At 44.4% G+C, this 21511-nt stretch overlaps 1 protein-coding gene across 5 annotated transcripts in view; it reads right to left on the reverse strand.

Moving 5' to 3' along the window:
- GTF2I (general transcription factor IIi) overlaps positions 1 to 21511 on the reverse strand; it is a 156917-nt gene that overhangs the window by 70206 nt on the left and 65200 nt on the right. For all 5 annotated transcript variants that reach the window (XM_073615028.1, XM_073615027.1, XM_073615029.1 and 2 more), the window contains exons 10-12: positions 8339 to 8392; positions 7807 to 7902; positions 7584 to 7649 (exon numbers count right to left, since the gene is read on the reverse strand). In XM_073615028.1, coding sequence (XP_073471129.1) covers positions 7584 to 7649; positions 7807 to 7902; positions 8339 to 8392 — 216 coding nt within the window. The remainder of the gene's footprint in view (positions 1 to 7583; positions 7650 to 7806; positions 7903 to 8338; positions 8393 to 21511) is intronic.

Here is a 21511-nt window from a genome sequence, read left to right on the forward strand (position 1 = left end):
GCCTTTCAAGATCTTCTCTAAATCCTTAAGGTTTCTTGGGTGTCTCTTGGCAACTCAAAGTTTCAGCTCCCTCCATAAAGTTTCTATAGGATTAAGGTCTGGTGACTGACTAGGCCACTCAATGACCTTGACCTTAATGTGCTTCTTCTTAAGCCACTCCTTTGTTGCCTTGGCAGTATTGTTTGGGTCATTGTCATGCTGAAAGACCCATCCACGACCCATCTTCATTGTTCTGGCTGAGGGTAGAAGGTTCTCATCCAAGATTTTCCAGTACATGGCCCTGTCCATTGGCCCGTCAATGCGGCAAATTTGGCCTGTAACTTTAGCAGAGAAACAGCCCCAAAGCATAATGTTTCCACCTCCGTGCTTGACTGTAGGGATGGTGTTCTTAGGGTTATAGCCAGCATTTTTCTTCCCCAAAACACAGCGAGTTGAGTTAATGCCAAAGAGCTCAATTCTGGTCTCATCTGACCACGACACTTTCTCCCAATCCTTCTCTGAATCATTTAGATGTTAATGTGCCTTCTTGAGAAGGAGGTCTCACTGTGTTTGGGGGAAAAAAAATTCTGACTATGACCTTAAGAACACCATCCCTACAGTCAAGCACAGAGGTGGAAACATTATGCTTTGGGGCTGTTTCTCTGCTAAAGGTACAGACCGACTTTGCCTCATTGAGGGGCCAATGGATGGGGCCATGTATTGTAAAATCTTGGATGAGAACAATAACCAAAAGCATACCGCCAAGGCAACAAAGGAGTGGCTCAAGAAGAAGCACAGTAAGGTCATGGAGTGGCTTAGCCAGTCTCCAGACCTTAATCCTACAGAACATTTATGGAGGGAGCTGAAATTTCAAGCTGCCAAGCGACAACCAGGAAGCCTTAAGGATTTAGGGAAGTTCAGTAAAAATTTGTGAACCAAAATCACTCTTGAGATGTGTGCAAACTTGGTAACCAACTACAAGGAATGTCTTACCTCTGTGCTTGCCAACAAGGGCTTCTCCACCAAGTACTAAGTCATGTTTTGCTTGGGGATCAAAAACAGAGTTAGGTACCTGGTAACTCTTTTTCTAAGAAGTCTTCCAGGGCAGCATCCGAGAGATAGGCTCCTCCTCCCTAAAACAGGAAACACATTAGTCCACCATTATAAATTTCACACTCTTACCTGTGTGCCTCAGTTATGTTAAAGCACCGAAGGAATTCCCTGTAAGCTGCAAGCTCCCCCTCTGTACCTGGTTTTTGTTGTTTCAAGGGTGGGAACTAGTGCTGCCCTGGAAGACTTCTTAGAAAAAGAGTTACCAGGTACCTAACTCTGTTTTCTCGAATCGTCTTCCAGGGCAGCATCCGAGAGGATATATCAAGCAATACTTACTAGGGTGGGGTTAGAGACTGGAGCACTTTACGACCAAATGCTTGGTCAGACAGCTGGTCTATGCGGTAGTGCTTAGCGAAAGTACTGAAGCTCGACCATGTCGCTGCCCTGCAGATCTGCTCCGGAGTTGCCCCTGCTTTCTCTGCGGCCGAGGTTGCCCAGGCTCTAGTTGAGTGCGCTCTGATTTCACTAGGTGGAGTGAGATTCTGTGCCTTATAGGTAATCTGTATGGCCATCCTTATCCATCTGCTGATGGTGCTTTTTGAAGCTTGTTTCCCTCTGTTGATTCCTGCATAGAGGATGAAGAGGGAGGTCGTTCTACGCCATTCTTTTGTTCTTTCGAGATACGCTATGAGCGTGTTCCTTACATCAAGTTTGCTGTAAATGTTTCTTTTCCTACTATCCATGGTTGTTGGAAGTGAGGGTATGACGATGTTTTGGGTTCTGTGAAATGTAGAAGAGACCTTGGGTAGAAAGGCCGGATCTGGAGAGAGAATTATCTTGTCCAGATGTATTAGACAGTATGGTTCTATTGAAGATAGAGCTTGGATCTCACTCACTCTTCTGGCGGATACTAAGGCCAGAAGGAGCGCAGTTTTTAACGTGAGGTTTTTGTCTGAGCTGTCCTCGATAGGTTCAAACGGAGGGGAAAGAAAGCCCTTAAGTACTGTGCCCATGTCCCAGGTGGGAGTTTTGTACAATTTGGCTGGTTTGGATCTTTTAAGAGCTATGAGGAATCGTCTTATCAGCGGGTCTTCCGCTAGTCTAGTATCCATGACCGAGGAAAGTGCTGCAACTTGTACTTTCAGGGTACTTGGTGATATGTTTTTGTCTGCACCATCTTGTAGGAAGTCCAAAACTATTGGAATTATCCCACCGTTGGAGATTGGTCTGTCTTCGTACCAAGAAACAAATTTTTTCCTTATTTTCTCATAGATGGCTCTCGTTACCGGCTTTCTGCTGTTTAAGATGGTGTTGATTACTCTGTCTGACAGGCCTTTGTTCTGGAGTTTTACCCTCTCAGTAACCAAGCCGAGAGCTTCAAGATTTTGTGGTTCGGATGGTTGACTGGGCCTTGTGACAGTAGATCCGGGCGGTCCGTCAGTGTCAGCTGAGGTTGTATGCTGAGATTTTTTAAATGACTGAACCATGCTCTCTGGGGCCAGTGTGGTGCTATTAGTATTACTGTTGTTTTCTCTGCCTTGATTTTTTGGATTACTTTTGGGATTATGGCAGTTGGAGGGAATGCATAGCACAGATGCCATTTCCAGTTTTGGTTGAAAGCATCCACCCCGCTGTTGCCATCTGTAGGGTCCAGGGAGAAAAATATCGGAGATTTTGCGTTCGCCCTGGAAGCAAATAGGTCTACTTCGGGTATTCCCCACTTCTGGGTGATTTGAGTGAAGGTTGTTTGGTTTAGCGACCATTCCGTGTGTTTTATTGTTTTCCGGCTCAGGAAATCTGCCACTGTATTGTCTGTTCCTTTTAGATGAATACCGGATATCGATCTTATGTTCACTTCTGTCCACAGTAGGATAGATTGTGTCAGTCTCATCAGTTTTTGGGATTTTGTGCCCCCTTGTCTGTTTAGGTATGCGACTGTCGTTGCGTTGTCTGATTGTATCTTTACATCCTTCCCCTGTAATGCTGGCTTGAAGGTTTTTAGCGCTTCCCCCACAGCTTTCAGCTCTCTCAAGTTTGAGGAGGCTTGTGCCCATTTGGGTGTCCATTTCCCTTGCGAGAACCGCCCTTCCATGTGGGCTCCCCATCCTAGGGCACTTGCATCGGTGGTGATGCTGACTGGATTGACTTGAGCCCATCTGCGCCCCTCGATGACCCGAAGTGGGTTGAGCCACCAGTAGAGTGTTTGTTTGACTGTGGCGGGGACGGGAATGGATTTTTCTAGTGATGCTTGCCTGCCATCCCATTGGGACAGAATGTAGTTCTGTAAGGGTCGCATGTGAATTTGTGCCCAGGTGATGGCTGGAATGGAAGACGTCATCAGTCCTAGTACGGACATTCCGTGCCTGATCGTTGTGGAATGGTTCCTTAGCAGGGACGTAATTGCTTGTGTCATTTTTACGTCTTTTTCCTTTGTTAGGAAAATTTTTGACAGTCTGGAGTCCAGCACGTATCCCAGATACACTACTCTCTGGCTTGGGATCATTTGCGATTTCTCTGCGTTTATTAACCATCCCAGGTTTTGCAGATAGATCATACTCTTGCGCAGGTTGTTTTCTAGGATTGCTGCTGAGTCCGCAAAGAACAGGAGGTCGTCTAAGTATGGTATTATTCCAATACCCTCCTGTCTTAGACCTTTTAGCGCTTCCGCCATTATTTTTGAGAATATTCTTGGAGCTGAGGAGATTCCGAAGGGGAGAGCTGTGTACTGTAGGTGCAGCGTAGCTGCTGGCCCCTGGATTGCGAACCTTAGAAACTTTTGGTGATCCTTCCTTATGGGGACATGTAGGTAGGCATCCTGTAAGTCTAGTGTTGCCATGAATGTCTCCTGCGGTAGGATGTTCCTGATTGAATAGATAGATTCCATTCTGAATCTCTTGTATCTTATTCCTCGGTTGAGTGGTTTGAGGTTTAGTATCAGCCTTAGTTTGCCTGATGGTTTTCTTTTTGCGAAGATGTGTGAGTAGAAGCCCTTTTGTTCCTCCTCTTGGGGAACGTGACAAATCACCTTCTGATCTAATAGTTTCTGTAGGGATTCTAGAAACACCTTTGCTTGATTGCTGTCCTTGGGTAGCATGGTCGCTAAGTATTTGGTTGGGGGGCGGTTGGAGAATTCTATTGCGTAACCATCCGTAATGGTGCGCAGTATGAATTTGTTTTCTGTTATCTCCTCCCATTGGTGGGAGAAAGCCGCCAATCTGCCCCCCACCTGAAGGCAGTCATTGTTTTTTGTTCTTTTGGGTATTAGGCTTGAGGATGAATTCACCTTTGCCTTTCTTGTTTTGTTGACCCCAGTGCTTTTTTGCCCCTGGCTTATTGAATTTCTTGAAATGCCGAAAGGGCGCCTTCCCTTGTCTCTTCTTGGTTTGAGGGAACCCCTTATTTTTTGCTGCAGTCCTATCCAGGACTGTTTCTAGTTCGGGACCAAACAGTAGGTCTCCAGTGAATGGTATGCCACATAAACGGTTCTTGGAAGGTGCATCCCCCCCCCAGGATTTTAACCACAGGGCTCTGCGGGCCGAGTTTAGTAGTGCCGTGGTCCTAGAGGATATTCTGACAGTTTCTGCTGAAGCATCTGCCAAGAAAGCTGCCGCTCTAGTTAGTGTGGGGATGGTTTTAATTAGTTCCTCCCTGGGTGTGTCGTTCTCCAATAGATCTTGCAGCTGGGTTAGCCAGATTAGCAAGGTTCGGGCTGTGCAGGTGGAAGCAATAGCCGGATTTAGGTTTGCCGCCCCTGCTTCCCATGCCCTTTTCAGGAGAGCTTCTATTTTCTTGTCCATGGGGTCGCTGAGGGTACCTGCGTCATCAAAAGCCAAGTCCGATTTGTTCGTGATTTTTGCCAGAGAGGCATCCACCTTGGGGCATTTAGCCCAGGTTTTGGTGTCTGCTTCCGCAAACGGGTATCTGCGTTTGATTGTGGCGGGGATGAAAAGCTTTTTCTCTGGGTCTTCCCATTCCTTTTTGACTATGTCTTTAAGTGTTTGGTGTACCGGGAACGTTCTTGGCTTCTTGGGCTGGAGCCCTTTGTACATTCTGTCATGCATAGTGAGTTCTGCGGTTTTCTGTTCTTTAATGCCTAGAGTGTCAGTGATGGCTTTGAGAAGACTGTCTGTGTTCTCAGAAGGAAACAGGTTGCAGTCTGTCGTGTCATCTTCCTCCTCTGAGTCTGAACAGATACCGTCTTCTGATTCAGATTGTTCAGATTCATCTGAATCCACCTCTTGTTCTGCCTGTACCTTGTTCTCCCTTGGAATGTGTGTTCCGCTGGTAGATGGGATACTGGCCTGAGCGACACTTGCTGGCGTTTCTAATTTCTCTATAGCTGAGCGTAGTGGTGCCATGGTGCTCTGAATTTCTTTCTTAAAAGAATTGAGCAGGTCTTTCAAAAATCCCTGTGATTCTTTTGCCACCATTTTGTCTAAGCATTTCTGACACAGGGGCTTTTTCCAATCTGGGGAAAGCCTGTGGCTGCATGAGGCACATGTTTTGCCTTTAGCCTTCCTTTCCTCAGGGGTCTTTGCCTGCAAGCGAGCATAGAGAACAAAAAAACCCCGTGAGTTTAGGTGGTCAAAGGAACTGCCTGTAGATAGGCAGTAAAGAGGTTAAGACAGAGATAATTCAAGAATATTCTGGCTTACCTTGGAGCTGTCCTGATTTGCAGGATCTGCAGGGCAGGGTGGGGAAGCGTCAGACATGATCAGCCACCAGGATCCTCTGCTTAGAGGCCTTTTTATCTGCTTCCTGCATAAGCTCTGGCCCCGCCCCCGGCTGACCCCGTGCAGGTTGGTGGACACACCTGCACATGCCGCTGTATTGTAGAGTAACTGTGCTGGTAGTGAAGGGTAGCATTGAACAAATTTGCTATTTGTATTCTGTTTTTTCTCTTTTTTTTTTTTTTAAAACTTCCCGCCCCTAGGTGTCCCTGCTCTATCTCCGCAGTAGATAGACTACGGGAAAATGGCCGCCAACCCGGAAGCGGAACTTCCTCGGCGCCATCTTGGTACACCCCCGACTTCCTGTAGCGGCCTGTGGCGGTGAGGACGCTGCTGCGCCGCCCGGAGAGCGGCGGATTCGTTTGGGGGGACAGCCGCAGCCACCAGGGACCTAATTTAGAAGGTGCAAGCCCCTCCCTGCTAGACCCTCTGCTGCTGAGGTTTTCGGCAGCGGTCGGCGGCGGCGGGGGGGGGGGCGCCCATCTATGCATGTATCCATCCCCCCTGGCGGGCTCCAGATTCTGCGGAAAGCCAGAGGGGGGTGCTTGCGGAAGCATACACAGGCCTAAACAGCGGCATGGGGTGGGGATGACAGAGTCCTCCTGCAGCCTGGGGGGATGATTGCAGACCCCTCAGTAGGGGCGAAATCTCAGGCTTTGAGCAATGTTGCCCAGTGCTGCGCCTGCTCGCCCTCCCAAAGCCCCTTGGGCTGTATGGGATGCTGGCAGGGGGTCTCCTGCAACAAGCACAGAGACAGGTGAAAATAAAATAACAAACGTTCTTGCAGCTCCTGTGGGTCCGGAGGAAACACAAACAACTGAGGCACACAGGTAAGAGTGTGAAATTTATAATGGTGGACTAATGTGTTTCCTGTTTTAGGGAGGAGGAGCCTATCTCTCGGATGCTGCCCTGGAAGACGATTCGAGAAAACTTATTTTACTCACTGAACTGCAACTCAATTTATAACATTTGTATCATGTGTTTTTTGGTAGATATTCTGAATTTATAGACCCTTCAATTCTTTGTAAGTGGGCAAACTTACAAAATCTGCAGTGGATCCACTAATTATTTTTCCAACTGTACATGCATAGATTTCTATGCAAGGCTATGCCCACAGCTGTCAGAATATTATTATTTATGGTACTTATATAGCGCTGTCAATTTACGCAGTGCTTTACATATACATTTACATTCGCATCGGTCCCTACCCTCAAGGAGCTTACAATCTAAGGTCCCTAACTCACATTCATATACTAGGGCCAATTTAGACAGAAGCCAATTAACCTACCAGCATGTCTTAACTGCCAGTGATAGGCTGCAGCTACTAATCAGCTGGCAACTTTCAATTGGACTCCTTTGATCTGCAGCTCGAAATGTGTTGAGAGGGGCATCTCTGCCAGGGCCACCCACAAATTGAATTTCGGCTGGTTCTGCAAGAGACGTCCAAATTTCAATACCGTGTATGGCCAGCTTAAGAGGAATGTGTAAGTGTTGTTGGTCAACTAGATTTTAAAAAGTTTACTAATACAACTCATGTGTGTAAACTAGGAATTGTATGTTTTTTTATCTTGAACTTTGACAATACGAATCTAAGCGGTCTCTTAATTTCTTTCACAGATCTTTATAGACAGTTATGTAAGGCAATTAAACTACAGTCTACAACAAACTTAACAAGATGGAAGTCCAGCTTACTGCATTAAAAGGCAAGATTGCAGAAAAAAGCAAGCTAAGTGATTAAACTGCCAGGACACATTTATATCTACTAAACTATTTGCATTAAATCTATAGATGTTGCCAATTAAAGCAAACATTACTACATACCATATTTTTTTTCAAACAATTCTTCAACCTGTTTCCTCAGTTCATTAATTCTGGCGTTCCATTTTTCTGAAGAAGGAATAGATAAACACTGAAGAAGAATTCTAACCATGGTGCATCAAAAGGGGAGGGATGCCACAAACATTATTTCAATAATCCCAGTGTCTGGAAATAACATATTTGACATTACAGGGATTTAATTTACTGTAATTAAAAAAAGAGTTACCAAAGTTGAACTCTTTGGCTTTTCTCTTGCATTGATGATTGGCTGGTTGTGTACCGGCACTCCTCGGCTTCTTAAGAGGTGGTCCATAATCATCACCTGAAGATAGAGGACAATAAACGTAAATATCAGTAACAAGTGTAAACATTTAGTAAACTGCTAATGCTATCCATACAACACAGCAAATGTGCCAATATGTGAGTTCTGTGTAATCACATGCAGATTATAACAAGTGCCGCCTGTGTACTGAAGCTGTGTACAAGGAACTGCCAAGGTTTCCTTTTTTTACTGGGGACTCGGTCGAGGGACCCATAATAGGATTTTGCACCATATAACTAATGTCAGCCCTGATCCTCAGCCTGTTTCATTTTCGCTGGGAAAAGGTGGAGTATTTCTTTAGATTAAAAAGAAAAAAAAAAGTTTTACGTGAAATAAAATATGATGTAATAATAAAAGACACTTAAAAACAGCATTATTATTTTTCTTTACTCTTGTTAAAAATATTACATATAATTAGGCGGTTAAAAACCAATACCTTCACTATGTTCCATATCTGCTCCTTCATTGGAATCCTCACCATACCCATGACCTTATAAACATAAAGAAATATATAAATCTATATTAGGAGTAATTTTCTAATTACTGCAATAAAATGGAACAGTTAACCTTTGCCTGAAGCATTTTCAGTGATTCATTAAATTGATTTCAGCAAGTACTTTAATGTTTACAAGAACTTTTACATGGTTGTTGTAAACTTTTCATCTTAGGTACCTTTTTCACATTTTTATGGTCAACTTTCACTCTAACATTTATCTGTATGCAACACATCAATCCTGCTGAACTAAAATAGGACAAAATTAATAATACAAGTCAAATAAAGAATTGCAGTCCCCAAGGGCTTGTGCTTCAGACTCCCTTCTTTAAAAATGTTCACAAACCAACTAAACCTGCAGTGCAATTACTGTGCATAAACCATAATTAAAGTTAAGTTTAGTTAAAAAGTCCTCTACTAAATTCCCTGAACTCCTGACTTGTCATCCCTTCCAAATTCTGAAGATCATTGCTGTAAGGCCCTACCTGGCACCATGCACCTTATCCAGCAGAAAAAAAATCCATTCATCACAACGGCTGAACCAAAGTCTTGGGCATACTACCACAACACATTAGAGCTAGTGCTTTGCAGTGTCATTTATTTTGAATGGCACCCTATTACACCTAGGCGGTGCAGGACAAAGCAACTATGTTGCGATTCACAGCAACACACTAATATAAACCATCTCTGCATTGTGGTGCGCAGAAAAAAAAAAATTCTGCACGTTAAAGCATGCTGCCAGCTTGTTAAAAATGAAGGGACTGCTTTAAAAAAGGGCCCTAGGGTTAGGTTTATAAAATAATAAATATAGTTCTAAAAGGTTTTGGGTTTTTTTAAATCCTAAAGTTCAGCTTTAAAGTGGATGTAAACCCGAAATGTTTTATTTTTTTTTGGATTTCATACTGTAGAGCAGGGATATGTAATAAGCGGACCTCCAGCTGTTGCAAAACTACAAATCCCATCATGCCTCTGTCTCTGGGTGTCATGCTTGTGGCTGTCAGAGTCTTGCTATGCCTCATGAGACTTGTAGTTCTGCAACAGCTGGAGGTCTGCTAATTGCATTTCCCTTCTGTAGAGTATAAGATTTCCTATCATTTGAGCCCAGTCTTGCCACACAGAGTTAATCCATCTCTGAGCAATCTTCTTTTATTGTTCAGTGAGAAAAATCTTGACAAACCGAGAAAAACTTTGTCAAATACTCCCCCTTGCTGTGAGTGACAGGTGATTTACATATCTCGTGCACTAGCCTAAGACACAGGCATTATTTTTTAATTCCCTCCCCCACTCCTTTCTTCAGCAGCTCTGCAAGGATTGGCTGTTCCACACCTCACCATGATTTGGCATGCTGAAGTCATGTGGTTACTTTCCTGTCTTTTCACTGGATGTTAGAGATCATAGCAGAAGTTCAGCAGAAGTTCAGTGTTAGAAATACACAGGAGAAAATGCATATTGACAAGGGGAGTGTAGAGGTGGGCGGGAAGTCTGACATCACGTCGCCACCCACCGAGCTCCAGACAACAGACCCACCCACAGAATATGCAGTTTTTCGGGTCTAATAACAGACAGAGGGGAGACATTTGACAGGTAAAGATACATGCAGGAGGCATGTATATCCTTATAGATAACCCCTATGCCAGTAGTTTAAAAAGGATGACATTGGGTTTACATACACTTTAAAAATCAGGTTTAAAGCGTTTGTTAACCCAAAAAAAAATATATATATATATTGATCCCGTTTCTTTAAAGCAGGTTATACAGCACAGTGCTTGTGCTGTGTAATTTGGCCCCCTGTATCACCTGAAATACCTGGTGGATTCTGGCAGCTTCTACCCTCCCCTCTGTACGCCGACCATGATAATCAGAGCTGCTGAGCACTGAAACTGTGGTCAGAGTACGTGCCTCTGTCCCCTGCAGCCCTGCTCTGCTGTGTCTGCGTCTCCCTTCTCCCACCCCCTCCCTGCCTGTCAGCTTCCCGATCCGCCCCATCTCTTCTAAAAAAAACAGTGATTCCTCAATAGTTCCATCTATTATAGAACATTAAGCTCCCCAGTGGATGTAATTTTTAAAAACGTGGTACAATAGCTTACTTCAGAGCACCGTTCAGCGCTCATGTGATTGCCTGCCGGTCTCCTCCCCTCCTCTCCTCTCCTCGACTGACGTCAGCAGGGGTTTCCCAGCACCTCCCCCTGCAGCTATCAGAATGGACAGGAGACCGGCAGTCAGTCAGCTGAGTGCAGAATGGCGTTCTGAAGTAAGCTTTTATACCACATATTTTTAAAAATGACATCACTGGGGAGCTTAGTGTTATATATGAGATGGAACTATAGAAGAATTTTTTTTACCTTAAACACTTTAAATGTTAAGCTTAGCTTTACTGATATGTTTATGGGTTTACTTAAGTTAAAGATAATCAGTGACCAATAAGCATTTGTAATCTAGATCTTTACTCTTGAATTGTTATAGTGCAACAGTTTCTCTTACTGTCTCTGTACGGGGGCCTTAGAGTTCAAACACTGAGGTGACAAATGTCAGAGGGGGAATACATCTACACAAAAGCACACACACAGCTATCCCAGAGAGGTAGTAAAAAGGGATTTTGGCTTACCTGTAAATTCCATATCTTGGAATATTGTACAGGACACAAGCTGGTTATTCATAGACTGTGGATAATAGGCTGCTTCAGGTGATTGAACACTGTAAAAAGCTTTTCCATGCACACCCCTTAGGGCCCCCTATAACCCAATCCCACGCCTCGGTGTTTTAGCAAGCAATGCATAGTAACACAGAACAGATGGGAGGGCAGCCTGTGTCCTGTGCTGTACCATGATATGGAATTTACAAGACAAAATTCCCTTTTATTTTTGTCATACAGTACCAAACACAGTCTGGATATGCACAGGCCCTGGGTATACCCAAGTAATGAAACTGAGGGGTTGGCAAATAAGGCAAACAGAACCATGCCAAAGGGCCCAACAAAATAAACAAGGGTCAGGGACCCAACTCAGAGTGTCACTGAAAGAGCCTGGCAGCCAAAGACTGCATCTGTAGGAGGCCTGGACATCCATCTGGTAGAACTTGGAGACGGTATGGACTAAAGACCAGGTGGTGGCCTTACAAGCTGGGCAACAGAGGCTTGATGTCAGAATGGCCAGGAAACCATCTCTGATCTGGTGAAGTGAGCCCATAAGGGTACTGAAGTAACTTACCATTTAGAGCATAAGCTTTAGCAATTAGTTGTCTTATCCACCTAGCAATAGTGGACTTGAAAGAAGGGAGCTCTTTACAATACGCTGTAGGCATGAAAGAGTCTGTTTTTCTTATAGAAACTGTGGCTTTCGGATAAACTCTGATAGCTCTGGCCACGTCAAAGCAAAGGAGAGCAAGTTCTTTGGGATGCAGGGTACAAAGAAGGAAACAGCATCTTCAATGAGGTGGAAGGTTGATACCATCTTAGGAAGAAAGGAGGGTCTTGGGTATAAGATCATCTTATCCCTAGTGAAGAATCAGTAAGGGCTCCTTACAAGAGACACTAAGCCCCCTTTCACACGATAAGCCCGCTCAGATACGCCTGTCCATTTTTCAGGTGGATCTGAGAGGACCATCCATTGACTCCTATGGGCAGGCGGATGTCAGAGGAGATGTGTTCGCTGACACCTGTCTGCCATCTGATCAAGACAGTCTTGGCGGATCAGATCGGACAGCATGTCCATTTTCGTCCGATCTCCCCATAGAGATTAGCGGGGCTCTGACAGGTCCCTCCCTGCTCAGTGAGCAGAGATGGACCTGTCATCCACCAGTGAAGCGATCTCAGTGAAGCCATCTCCCGCTGAGCTGGAGGACTCCCCTGAGTGGATCCGCCCCGTGTGAAAGGGGCTCATCCCTTGAAATTTTCCACATTTTGTCACGTTACAACCAAAATGTATTTTATGTGTTAGACTAACACAAAGTGGCACATAATTGTAAAGTGGAAGGAAAATGATAAATGGTTTTCAAATTTGCATTCAGCCCCCTTTACTCTGATACCCCCAACTAAAATCTAGTTGAACCAATTGCCTTCAGACGTCACCTAATTAGTAAATAGAGTCCACCTGTGTGTAATTTAATTTCAGTATAAACATAGCTGTCCTGTGAAGCCCTCAGAGGTTTGTTAGAGAACCTTAGTGAACAAACAGCATTATGAAGGCCAAGAAACACACCAGACAGGTCACGAATAAACTTGTGGAGAAGTTTAAAGCAGGGTTAGGTTTTAAAAAAATATCCCAAGCTTTGAGCACCTCACGGAGCACTGTTCAATCCACCATCCTAAAATGGAAAGAGTATGACACAACTTCAAACCTACCAGGACATGGCCGTCCACTTAAACTGACAGGCCGGGCAAGGAGAGCATTAATCAGAGAAGCAGCAAAGAAGCCCATGGTAACTCTGGAGCTGCAGAGATCCACAGCTCAGGTGGGAGAATCTGTCCACAGGACAACTATTAGTCGCACACTCCACAAATCTGGTCTTTATGGAAGAGTGGTAAGAAGAAAGCCATTGTTAAAAGAAAGCCATAAGAATTCCATTTGCAAGAAGCTATGTAGGGGACCCAGTAAACATGTGGAAGAAGGTGCTCTGGTCAGATGAGACCAAAACTAAACTTTTTGGCCTAAAAGGAAAATGCTGTGTGTGGTGGAAAACTAACACTGCACATTATCCTGAACACACCATCCCCACCGTGAAACATGGTGGTGGCAGCATCATGTTGTGGGGATGCTTTTCTCAGCAGGGGCAGGGAAGCTGGTAAGAGTTGATGGGAAGATGGATGGAGCCAAATACAGGGCAATCTTAGAAGAAAACCTGTTAAGAGTCTGAAAAAGACTTGAGACTGGGATGGAGGTTCACCTTCCAGCAGGACCACGACCCTAAACATACAGCCAGAGCTACAGTGGAATGGTTTAGATCAAAATATATTCATGTGTTAGAATGGCATAGTCAAAGTCCAGACCTAAATCCAATTGAGAATCTGTGGCAAGACTTGAAAATTGCTGTTCACGGATGCTCTCCATCCAATCTGACAGAGCTTGAGCTATTTTGCAAAGAAGAATGGGCAAAAATGTCACTCTCTAGATGTGCCAAGCTGATAGAGACCTACCCAGAAAAGACTTGCAGCTGCAATTGCATCGAAAGTTGATTCTACAAAGTATTGACTCAGGGGGGCTGAATACAAATGCACACCACGCTTTTCAGATATTTATCTGTAAAAAATTTTGAAAACCATTTATCATTTTCCTTCCACTTCACAATTATCTGCCACTTTGTGTTGGTATATCACATAAACTCCCAATAAAATACATAAAATGTTTGGTTGTAACATGACAAAATGTGGAAAATTTCAAGGGGTATGAATACTCCAGTCAGACACTGAGCCCGACCCGGCCCTGCCCCCTCTCTCCCCTGATTGGCTAGCTGACTTTGATTGACAGCAGTGGGAGACAATGGTGCTGCTGCTGGGTCTCAGCTAAGCAGGAAGGAAAATCTCAGACAGCTGATACACTCGTGGACATCATTGAACAGAGAGGGACCTCAGGTAAGTGTTAGGGGGGCTGCTGCACACAGAAGACTTTATCTTAATGCATAGAATGCATTAAGTTAAAAAAAAACCTTCTGCCCTTTAACCCCTTAATAGCCATCCACAGGTAACCCCCTTTGATTGTCCCGTCACCCAGCCAGTGTTAGGGTAGAGCGGGGATCTCCAAACTATGGCCCTTCAGCTGATGCGGAACTACACATCCCATGAGGCATTGTAAAACTTTGACATTCACAGACATGACTAGGCATGATGGGAATCGTAGTTCCTGAAGAACTGGAGGGCCATAGTTTGGAGACCCCTGGTGTAGAGTATTACTGTATTAGTGTCACTAGCAACATCAGTGTCAGTCAGTTAGTGTCCCTCCCAGCAGTCTGTCAGTTAGCGCCAGATTTCCTGGCACACTATCACAATCACAATACAAGTCGCTGATCACCGCCATTACTAGTATAGTGTTTGTATGAATCAGTGTCTTGATCATGATCAAAACTATACTAGTGTCCCCAATATGCAGTGTTAGATGTGGGATTTTTTTTTTAACCAAAGACATGTAGCAGAATACATCTTGGCTAAAATTTAGAAATGTGATTTTATTGGATAGATTTTATAAACAGAAAGTAGAAAATATTGCTTTCTTTCACAATTTTCTGTCTTTTTTCGTTTATATAATAGAAAATAAAAACCCAGTGGCAATCAAATACCGCCAAAAGAAATCTCTATTTGTATGAAAACAAAGATATAAATTTAATTTGGGTACAGTGTTGCATGACCGCGCAAATACCAGTTAAAGTAGCACAGTGTTGGGGCGTGGTCTGGACGGCAATGGGATAGGACGTGTGTGAGCAACGCTCCGTCCGTGGTAGATCCTGAAACACACATCCTGCGACCCCAAACGATATTTCGGGCCCCACAGCTGTGCCATAAAGGCCCGCTGTACCTGCCGAGCCATGTCGCCACCAAAACGGAACACTGCAGCCTCTTCGTCCCTGGAGCGGTATCGGAGGATGGAGCGGGACGGTGAGGGGCAAGATGGCGCCTCCTCCACAGCACACTCCGCTCCTCACACAGAGCACGAGGCAGCTGATACAGCGCGTGTTCTCGAGGCGATCTCCCTCTGCCAATCCACACTTACTACCAAGCTAGAAGAGGTAAAAGTGGACATTTCATTGATAAGGCAGGACATGACTAAAATCCGAGAACGGGTCACTGAAACAGAGGCCAGAATTAGTCGGGCAGAGGACACCCTATACCCTCTTCAACATTCCCAGGAGGATCTTAAGCGACAAGTTCAGCTATTGGCGCAGAAACACGACGATCTGGAGAATCGCGCCCGCAGATCTAACTTGCGATTTATCGGCCTGCCTGAAGGTTCAGAAGGTACAGACCCAGCTACTTTTCTAGAAAAACTCCTCATCGCAACCTATGGCAGAGAGGCCTTCTCCACCACGTTCATGGTGGAGCGTGCACATCGCATGCCTGCCCGCCGACCACCTGAAGGAGCCCCTCCACGCACCTTTATTGCGAAGATGCTGAATTTCAGAGACCGCGATGCGGTCCTTCGCATGGCCAGAATTAAAGGCAATATTCCGTTCCAGGCAGGATCCGTCTCAGCATTTCCCGACTTTTCTGCGGAGGTGCAGAAACAACGCTCCAGATTCACGGAGGTCAAGCGACGCCTACGAGCACAACACATCAAGTATGCCATGCTGTTTCCTGCCTGTCTACGCGTGGTGGGTGAAGATCGTGCATATTTTTTGATGATCCAACACTTGCCTCGGAGTGGATTGACAGACGGGATGCGGAAAGAAACAGACCAGCCTAAAGATGATGCCTCCGCATGCAGAGGACTAGGTGAGACTTCATGCCCCCATATACTCTATTAACATTTAATACACATACAGTACCCTAATTAAAGCCCCTGGCTCTACTGGAAGCGGCTAAACATCATTCGATAACACCCTACAGAGACAGAGCCCCTCCGGGTGTCACTCCGGCACAGGTCTCACAATACACGCTGCACTATTAAGGCTGAAGTGACTTATCTATGCAGTCTCTGTTCAGAGTGCACTCCCTGAACTCCAGTATATGTTTTTGAGCCATCCTGATCTGGGGTACACATGATCCTGTCTGTCTCCCTAGGACTTTACCTCATCGAAGGAAGAGACTGTACCCCTCCACCTGGCCTTTTCTGCCCGGCTCCCCAGACTCCTAAAGTCGGTCACAGCCATGTTTGTAACAGGAGAGATGAGGGAGGAGGGCACGGGGTTACCAGCTCAACTTTAATAGATATGGTCTATAATGTGTTTTATGGAAAATCTGTTACTTACTACTACATACCACATATGGGCGTAAAAATGGAACATATATTACCACCAAGTGTTCAACAGACATACCGTCTAAAGTCTCGTTGCTGGATTATTAACCAGCGAATTATTCGCCCCTACCACTAGCATGGCATACTGCCACCGGCACAGTCAACTAGATTTTAGCCGGTGTCAGTACAGATAGTGTGTACTATTGGGTACCATGGTGCCTACTAGTGGTTGCACAGGTTATGGGTCTTATGCTCCAGCCAAGTTTGGGAGGCCGAGAGCAGGGCGGGGGGGAATGGGAAGTGTTACATTTAAGTTTACAGAGCATGCATTTTGATATGTTGGAATATAATGGTAATGATTGTTTATGGTACTACTTGACACTAAGACGGACCACAAAATGGGAAATGACGCGTGTTGGAGTTGAGCCTGTCCTGGGAAAATTTGTCCAGCCGCGCCTCTACACGTACCCATATGACACATATGATTAACGTAAAGTTCCTAACATGGAACGTCCAGGGAATCCGGGACAGAATTAAGCGAACGGCAATCTTCGGTTGCCTTAAGTCCTATCGTGCGGATATAACTGTGCTAGTTGAAACGCACATAACAGGCCAATTACAGGTTGCACTGAAACGCCCATGGATAGGGTGGGCATACCACGCCACACACTCTTCCTACTCTCGAGGGGTTTCTATACTCATTGCTAAAACTACCCCATTCGGCATAATTTCAGTGCGGACGGATCCTCAGGGCAGGTTCATCTTCCTACACTGTACCATCAGTGGTTCACAATACTTGATTCTTGCCTTTTACATACCCCACCTTATCACTCTGCTATAGTCACAGAAGGTTTACTGTATATGTCACAGCACCCAGCCATCCCTGCTATTTGGCTAGGGGATTTTAACACAGTCCTAAACACCACTAGAGATAGATTACAGTCTCTCCAGTGCGCTCAAACCCCTGACAGTACCAGATTTGGGTGATTAATGTCCGAATTCTCCTTAATAGACACATGGAGGTCTAAATACCCAAACACCCAGGCCTTCTCTTGCTTTTCTGCAACACACTCCACTATGTCCCGCATAGACTTCATACTAATCTCAGAACTGCTCCTCCCACTTCTAGTAGACTCAGGATACCACACTAGATCTCTCTCAGATCACGCTCCTTGTTGGGCTACCCTACACCTCACCTCACATACGGGATCCCACACATGGCGCCTCCATCCCTTTTGGCTTTCTGCCTTGAAAGACCAGGAGGACATCCAAGAGGAATGGCAATATTTTTTCAACCATAATAGGGACACCGCTTCGGTAAATATGGTATGGGAGGCATTTAAAATACATGTACGTACAATCCTTTCCTCACGCATAAATAGATTGAAGGCCCCATCTAAAGCTGCACTTCACCTTGCCTCTGAAAAAGTGGAAATAGCAACTAAAGAATTTAATTTAGACCCTACCCCAGCCATGGTATCAGCACTTAAAATACAAACCCGTATTCTAAACCAATTACACTTCGAGAAAGCCAAACAAAAACTTTTTTTCTCAAGACAACGGATATTCGAGATGGGTGAACGAGCGGGTAAATTATTGGCGTACTTAGCTCATCAGGACACTAATCCTCCGGCGGTGGTATCCTTGATAGACTCACATAATGCACCCTTAACAGACCCTATATCGGTAGCATCAGCATTCCGAACATACTATGCTGACCTTTACTCCTCTAAAGTAAATGTCACTAGACAGGAGACACAGACATTCCTTCATAATATACCGTTCCCCCAGATCTCAGAACATCAGATGACAGAAATGGAGGCCCCTATTACTGCGGATGAGATTGTAATTGCGATCTCGTCCCTAGCCCCAGCGAAAGCCCCTGGTCAAGATGGCATACCCCTAGACTTCTATGCAGAATACTCCGAGGTACTGGTCCCTGAACTACTCAAATTATACAACTACATCTTCGAATCTGGCTCCCTACCTGAATCCCTCCGGCGGGCAACAATCATAGTGATCCCCAAGCCAGGAAAGAATCCCCAATATCCGGAATCATATCGCCCAATATCACTGCTCCAAGCAGATATTAAAATTCTAGCAAAAGTTTTGGCCATTAGACTTAACCAAATTATTCTCTCCATTATCCACCCTGACCAGACGGGATTCATGCCTGGGAAGAACACAGCCATGAATCTGCGTCGGTTATATATGAATATCCAAGCGACCCATGAGAACATAGGGGACCGTGCAGTGGTGGCGCTGGACGCCGCCAAGGCATTTGACTCCGTGGAGTGGGAGTATCTGTGGGAATGCCTTAGGAGGTTCGGATTCGGGCCCAGATTTATTAAGTGGGTACAACTATTATATTTCTCACCAGAAGCTAGTGTGCTTGTGAATGGAACAATATCAGACCCTTTCCCACTGGAACGTGGCACCCGCCAAGGTTGCCCACTCTCCCCACTCTTGTATGCCCTAGCAGTCGAGCCCCTGGCCATCTCTCTCAGGATGCACCCAGGAATTAAAGGTCTCAGGGCTGGCAACCTGGTAGAGACGGTGAGCCTGTACGCTGACGATATGCTTTTATATCTGGAGGATACTGGCCCGTCCCTCCAGGCGGCCCTAAAGACCATAGAGGATTTTGGGAAGCACTCCGGACTAAGTATGAACTGGTCCAAGTCGCAAATCATGCCTCTGGATCTATCATCACCCACGCGCCAATCAGCCTCCCTTCCATTACTGAGAGTTGCTTCTATCAAATATCTAGGTGTATTAATTACTAGAGAACCCAAGGAATTTATTGTCAACAATATAGAGCCTTTACTTACATACTTGAAATCCCGTACACAAGTCTGGACTAGACTCCCATTGGGAGTGATGGGGAGAATCAACCTTTTTAAAATGATTCTGCTCCCAAAATTTCTTTATATACTATGGAACTCACCATTACTTATCCCCCTAAAAATCTTCAAAGCCCTAGACCAGATAGTCAATTCTTTTATATGGGGATCCAACAGACACAAGCTAGCTTGGAATACCCTAAAAAACCCCACCACCACCGGTGGAGCTGCCCTTCCGGATCTACATGCATACTACATAGCGGCACAGATCTCACATCTATTTCATCTTCATAAAACTGACAAAGATAGATATCAAGCTTTAGTATGTAGGAAATCAAATAAGGATGTAGATTCTCTCCTGCAAGTAATATTCAGAGGCAAGGAAGGTAAGGGAAGAGGAACGACTCAGAACCAACTGCTACACCAACATAAAAGAATTTGGGAGATTGCGCTTAAATTAACTGGAGCTGATTTCCATCATTCACATACACCCTTATGGCACAACCGCCAACTACAAGAACTAATGCACTTGCCTGGTGCCACAATGTGGGCTAATAAGGGAATCACATATCTATTTCAGGTACTTACGCCCCTAGGGGTGAGACATTTTCAAGCACTTAGAGAGGAATTTGACCTACCCGCACACATGCTGTTTAGCTATATGCAGCTGAGACATGCTCTACGGGCCCAATTCATAGATGGTTTTCCTAACACACAAACACTACCAATGGTTGAAGTGATTATAGGTGAAGAATCAGCTAAATTGACATCCAACCTCTACAGCATTATACGAGCGCGCTCAGTAGCAAGAATTATAGATAGAGCTAAAAATAGGTGGGAAGAGGACATAGGCCCAATAGAAGACTCGGATTGGGAGGAGGCACTGGAGAATGTTAAACAATCATCCCCAACACTTTCCGAACGTTTGACTCAGTTGTATATTATCCACAAAGCCTACCTTACCCCCTCACGGTTGGCCAAATTCTCACGTGACCAAGATCCAAACTGCCCAGGATGCTCAGCTAACCCATGTTCTTTTGTTCATTTAATATGGGAATGTCCAAACATCCAGCACTATTGGACACAGGTTATAAAATTTTTACACGACTACATGGGATCACCTCTACAACTTGATCCCAAAACATGCCTGTTAGGCATTTTGCCAGACGCCGACACTGGAAAGTATTTGGCAACTTTCCTCCCCGAAACTTTGTTTTGTGCCAGAAAAGTGATTGCCAGACGCTGGATGGGGTTAATCCCCCCACAGTTCGAGACTGGATTGGTGAAATAAACAAAACACTGCCGTATAAGCGAGTATTATACAGTCATAGAGGGTGCCCGGCCAAGTATAATAGAATCTGGGATAGGTGGCTCAACTCCAGTGAAACCTGTACTGAATAACTACATAAATGAGGGAAACCTTGACATTTACAGTACTTACACCACACTGATTATTCCGTAATGTTAAATGAAATACCAATATGACAACTAGATATGGTTGAAGGGTACAGGGAAGAATAGAATGATACTCAGCGAAATGTACTTAGGAATACTAATACTAATGTGAACCTCTGATGAAATGGAAATTGCACCTAACAAACTCTCTCTTTTTTCATCTTCTGTTTGTACTACTAAACTTTGATTATTTGTACCAAGGGAACAAATGTATTCCATACATGTATAGTTGTTTTTTTTACTTGTCTCCTTGCTGACAATCAATAAACATGCTCTTGTTGTTAAAAAAAAAAAAAAAAAAAAGTAGCACAGTGTTGAAGAGCAAAAAATGCCCTTGTCATGAAGCAGGAAAAACCTTCTGGAGGTCAAGTGGTTAAAAACGTTCCTGTATAACTTTACATACCGACAAGAAGTGATAAACTCATTCCCTCATCCAGCTCAATCTCCTTGGAAACCCAAATATTTGGTAAAATAGTATACACGCTGTCCTCAATAACATGTATACAAATTACATATCAATACTTGGGTATCCAGGGGAGAATTTTTGTATTTCTTTATACATTTTGGATATTCTGTTTCTTTAGGAGAGAAGGAGAGGTGTAAATATACAAATTGAACAAAAGTTATAACTTATATATTATACAACCATAATGGTAATAAAATATCATGTATGTATACAGTTACAACATAAAAAGCAACTGAACATGGCTTGTTTGTACATTGTAACTGTATAGGTACATTTTCTATTACCAATATGGGTGCAGAATGTACGCTTTATAATTTGCTATCCTGAAGAAGCGCGTTATCTGCAAAACACAGAGAAATATCAAAATTCTCCTCTTGGTTACCCTAAGATTGATGTGTAATTTGTTTTACTATGTTTTAAAAGAATAAATATTTTTGTATCTTTAAGAAAAATATATGGTCTGCCTCGTGGATCC

Source organism: Aquarana catesbeiana, linkage group LG02 (assembly GCF_042186555.1).
Source record: "Aquarana catesbeiana isolate 2022-GZ linkage group LG02, ASM4218655v1, whole genome shotgun sequence".
NCBI classification, from domain to species: Eukaryota; Metazoa; Chordata; class Amphibia; order Anura; family Ranidae; genus Aquarana; species Aquarana catesbeiana.